We start from the raw sequence: 5,200 nt of genomic DNA on the forward strand, positions 1-5,200 counted from the left end.
ATTCCAGCATTAATCATTCTTGTAAGGGACTCAAGGCACATGATAAACACGTAATGGTACAAAGGGTCCCCTTGTCTTAGCCCATTAGAAGGTCTAAAAGTAGAACTAGAAGCACCATTTATGAGAACCTGAAATGAAACTGTAGAATACATTTCATAGCCCAGTTGATAATTTTTTGGTCAAAACCATTGCACTTAAGAAGTTTTCCAGTAAAATCCCAACTAATCATGTCATAAGTTTTATCCATATCTAGCTTAAGCGCCATCCAACTTTTTTTACCTTTTTTGGTTTTAAAAGAATGAATAATCTCATTACACATAATAACAGAATCAAATAGGGAACGACCCGGAATAAAAGCATGTTGGTTATAAGACACTATCTTATTCAGTAAAGGTCGGAGCCTATTAGTTATGATCTTAGTGATGATTTTCATGCTAAAATTACACATACTTATAGGTTTATACTCTTTAATAGTAGTGGGGTTATTAGTCTTAGGAATTAAGGCAATAAATTTTTTATTGAGCCTATCATCTAAGACACCACTATGAAAGAAACTCTGAATAAGATCAATAACACTAGGACCAACATGATTCCAGTACTTGGTATAGAAAATACCTTGGAGACCATTCGGGCCAGGAGCTTTGAGAGCTCCTAGCTGCTTCATCGCACTAACAATTTCATTCACACTAACCTCCTTGCAAAGATCCATATTATCATCAGTAGATATGACAGGATTAAAGAGGTTAGACAGCTCAAAATCACAAACAGCAGAGGAAGAAGAGTTAAAGAAGCTATTAAAATGGTTGACTATATGATTTTCAATCATTTTCTCACTATTAATTCATTCTCCCTTGTCATCTTTGAGCATGACTATGGAATTTCTTTTTCTCCTAGTTAACGTAGAGGTATGAAAGAACCTCGTGTTCATATCTCTTTCTCTAAGCCAAGAAATTCTAGATTTTTTCCTCCAGAAAGTTTCCTCAAGTTTAAGTAACCTAAGATAATCAACAAGGCACTCTGTCATAGTCTGTTTAGCACTTTCAGATGGCCAGCTATCAAAATCATTTTGGGATTTAACAAGACTATTGTGAGCTTTATCAATCGGAAGATGGATATTACCAAAAACATTCTTATTCCATTTTTTAGTCTCACTTTGAATCCTAGAGATATTGTCTGAAAACTGAGTACTACTAAAATTAGTAACATCATAATTCCAATTATTCTTAACCACATCTTCATACCTAGAATCCTCAGCCTAGCCTCAAATCGGAATGGTCTTTGTTTAAATATAAACTTAGGGTCAAGATCTACAAGAATTACCCCGTAGTCAGAATTATAATAAGGTAAATGAAATACTTGAGCTTTGTTGAAACGAGTCTTCCAATTGGAGTTGACAAGAGCTCTATCTAACCTCTCTTTGATATTTGCTGCTCCAGCCCTCTTGTTGTTACAAGTAAACTTAGGACCATTGGCTAACAGATCAATGAGACCACAGCAACTCATCACATCTTGGAGCTCAGTTGTAGTAGTAATCCTACCTCCTTGCTTCTCATGACTACCACAGAAAGTATTGAGGTCTCCCACTACCATCCAGTCAGCATCGGGAATATCAGCAATAGCACTAAGCTCACTCCACATCCTTTTTCTGGTAGTTTTTCTCGGACTGTTATACACAGACGAAATAATCCAAGGTTGTTGGAACTTTGCAGTGACCACAGCATACTGCCCATCTCGAATTGTTAGTAGCTTGGATCTCAACTTCACTTGCATTCCATAACATACATAAACCCCAGAGAAACCATGAGGATAAACAATAATAGAATCAGTGAAACCTAACTTGATGACTATTTCAGAAACATGCTCTTCAAGAACCCTAGTTTCAAGCAAAACAACAATGGTGGGATTGTGTCTCTTGATAAGCTTCTTCATAACTCTAATAAAGGAGGGTCTAGCAAGCCCTCTGCAATTCCAAGATAAAATCTTCATATTAAAAACGAAGGCAGACACAAACCAGGATTTAGCTCATGTGGCTTCATGGGTCTTTGAAAGTCCCTCCATTCCTTTGTTAAATACTTGTGATTTATTATTTCTCAGATATATTCTTATCCCTAACAAAGATCTCCATATACATGGAAAGATCGCACTAAATATAGTAAACCTCGATAAATTAATAACCTTGAGACCAGAAAAATTATTAATTTAGCAACAAACAATAGGTCACGGGTTCTAGCACGGATGGTTCAAGGTCGAGAAAACAAACAATAGGTCACGGGTTCGAATTCGCGCACATTAGATCTTCAGAACTTCATCCAGGTATGGGAATTACTTTCTTCTTATTGTGTTGATAATACTGCCCTCCCTTCTATGCACACCCTGGCAGTCACTTATTTTGATGCAATCAAGAAGCAAATCCCAGACCAATTTCATATGTCTGCAAGAGATTCTATTTTGTGGCAGTGTAACCGTGTCAAACATGCTCAAGATTATTTACTAGCAGTACCTATTAGCGGGCTTAACCAGTGCCTTGGCCCTAGACAGTTCCGAGGTGTGCTGTGTTATAGACTTGGTATCCCTTTGTTTGTTGAGAATGGTCTATGCTCAAGCTACAACCGATCCATGGACATCTTTGGAGACCATGCGCTTCATTGTGCTAAGGATATTGGGAGCAAGTTTCGACATGATGTTGTTCGGGATGTGGTGTTTGACATTTGTTACAAGGCTAATGTACCTGCGTGTAAGGAAGTATCTCTTGGTGTTCAGTCTGATGATGACATAGATTTCAGGCCTGCGGACATTCTGGTTCTCAATTGGGAAAATGGCCGCGATGTTTGTATGGATGTCAGTGGTGTCTCGCCCTTCACATGCGATGGTGTGCGCTCATTTGTCCCAGGGAAGGCAATTTCTAAGGCAGTATCGAGAAAACGCACTAAGTATTTGAACAAGTGTACGTCGTTGGGTTATGGTCCGGGTGTTCTAGCCTTTTCCACTTTAGGTGAGCTTGGTGACGATACTTTGTTTTTTCAAACGTCTTAAGAATTGTCTTGTTCATAATGATGCTAGTAGTGGTTTTGATCATTTTATTTTTCATAAATTAGGTGTTGCTATTCAAAGAGGTGTTGGAGCTCAGCTTGTTGTTAGGCTGCAGTGATTGATCTGTTTTTATGTTATTTTAATGAAAATTAAAACAACAACAAAGTTATTAATTTATCCAGTTAACATTTAGATATACAAGCCTAATTGGACCATAAAATTCTATTATTTTAAAAAAATTATTAATTTAGTGAGTATTTATTTACCGAAGTTCTTATATATAGCGATGGAATTTAATTATTTTATTTTTTATCGGTTCTCACACGTTACCATAATTAAAATTTACGGTAGCACAGATCTTCATTGATATGGTAATGATAATATCCCACACCATGTATTGCTCAAAGGATCTGCAAAATATATTATTTCTATTCGTAGAATTCAAAGACATATTTTTCTACATCTTTTAGACAGTGACTTTGTGGGTTCCTTAATTGTGGGGGCAGCAGGTATGCACACAGGTCAATTATATAAAACCTAACGAGTAACTTGAGGGTACATGGCAGAGATGGAAGATAGTCCTCTAAGCCGTCTTCCCCAAGAAATCACATCTAACATTTTTTCTAGGTTACCAGTTGAGTCGGTATTAGATTGTAAGCTAGTGTGTAGACCTTTAAGAGATTTCCTACAGTTCCATGCTGATACTTACTTCGCTTATCAACATCTTCTGCACCAACATGGTCGTGAGTTGTCACAGCCGTCTAATCACCCTCTTGAACCTGATCATGGAGAGGGTTCTGATTCTGAGCGGATGAGTTTTGTTTTCTTGGACGGAGATACTGCTCAAGGACCTCAAGAGCTCTGTTATGCCGAATACCATGATGACGATAAGGTTAGTGATCCAGCTTTCAGCACAAAGAGGATCAAGATTAACTTCCCGAAAGACGTTTGTGGAATTGTTGGTTCATGTAACGGATTGATTTGTTTATCCGCCAAGTCAAAGTACGATTCATGGGGCAGCACTGAACCTTCATACATTTGTAACCCCATTACCCGAGAGATTGTGAATCTTCCATGGTTGTCAATCCAAGATTATAAAAGAAAAAAGAAGTGAATATGAAGTGGTTCTCATTGCGCATGGATTTGGCTACCACCCTCTGACTAGCGAGTACAAGTTTATTAGGATCTGGTATATTGTTGATATTCTTCATCAAGATAAACAACCCTATAAAGGACAAGTTGAGGTATATACCCTGGGTACTGGCATCGGTTGGCGATGTATAGGTGAAACCAGTCATAACTTTTGCCTCAGCTATACTGATTGGGGCGCTACCTCGGGAGTTTCGTTTAGTAGCGCTATTCATTGGCTCTGTGATCACGAAGGATCTGCCAGGATCGTGGCCTTTGATTTGGTAAGGGAGGATTTCAAAGTTGTCCCAACCCCAATCGGTCGCTTTCGCTTAGTAGGACTGTACAAGCTTATCCTTCGTGTTTTGAGGAGGAGTTTGTGTATTGTTTCTGAATATTCCAACCCCGTCCACTTGCTTAAGTGTAAATAAAGAGTCGTGCACATTGTTTGCAGCACTAAGATTTGTTTTTATGATAATTAATTTTTTAGGATCCGAAAAACAAACCTCAACGAAGATAAAATTGAGTAGGTATGACAAGATAAATCAGCAGTTATAAAAAAAATTCTATCAAAATCAATGCTCGAAATATAAAATTTAAAAACCCAACATAATTCATAAAAGATACCAACACGTAGAAGGCCTTTCTTTGAATATGTTTCACATAGGGACGCTGCTTTTTTCTCAAAATCCAAGAAACTTAACTGGGCTTAACAGTTTTTACGTTTGCGGAAGCCATGCGATTCCAGTTTTGGAGACATGGAAGAAATAGAATAGATATCCGGGGCGCAAAAAAAATAAATGTGGGTAGGAACTAGGAAGAATAACTTAAAGGGTATACAGATAAGGGGTACCATTAGTGTTTCTAGGGGTACATACAGGAACACCCAGTAGAAAATAGGAAAATGAAATAAAGTCAACAAGATCAATCGAGTATTGTATACCATCTGATTTCTGATCCTAAATTTGCGTTGGTTACAGTTATTGACAAACAGGTTAATCAGATGATTAGTATCTACTAATCTTTTTTTTGGACCGGATTA

At 37.6% G+C, this 5,200-nt stretch overlaps 1 protein-coding gene across 1 annotated transcript; it reads right to left on the minus strand.

Annotated features, from left to right (window-relative positions):
* Positions 1 to 841: 841 nt before the first annotated feature.
* Positions 842 to 1,929, minus strand: LOC113326219. The gene is made up of 2 exons (XM_026573986.1): positions 1,357 to 1,929; positions 842 to 1,255 (listed from the first exon to the last, which is right to left on the minus strand). The coding sequence occupies exons 1-2, from the start codon at positions 1,927 to 1,929 to the stop codon at positions 842 to 844; spliced, it is 987 nt and encodes a 328-aa protein (XP_026429771.1).
* Between the last annotated feature and the right edge of the window lie 3,271 nt (positions 1,930 to 5,200).

This window comes from Papaver somniferum, unplaced genomic scaffold, assembly GCF_003573695.1.
Source record: "Papaver somniferum cultivar HN1 unplaced genomic scaffold, ASM357369v1 unplaced-scaffold_10, whole genome shotgun sequence".
NCBI lineage: Eukaryota > Viridiplantae > Streptophyta > Magnoliopsida > Ranunculales > Papaveraceae > Papaver > Papaver somniferum.

Bases quoted from the DNA above. Each gene is read 5' to 3' on its own strand.
- LOC113326219 (XM_026573986.1), bottom strand. From the start codon at position 1,929: ATGAAGAAGCTTATCAAGAGACACAATCCCACCATTGTTGTTTTGCTT. The intron at 1,256-1,356 runs GTATTTCATTTA...ATTTGAGGCTAG, and splicing joins CTCGTTTCAACAAAGCTCAA to GCTGAGGATTCTAGGTATGA.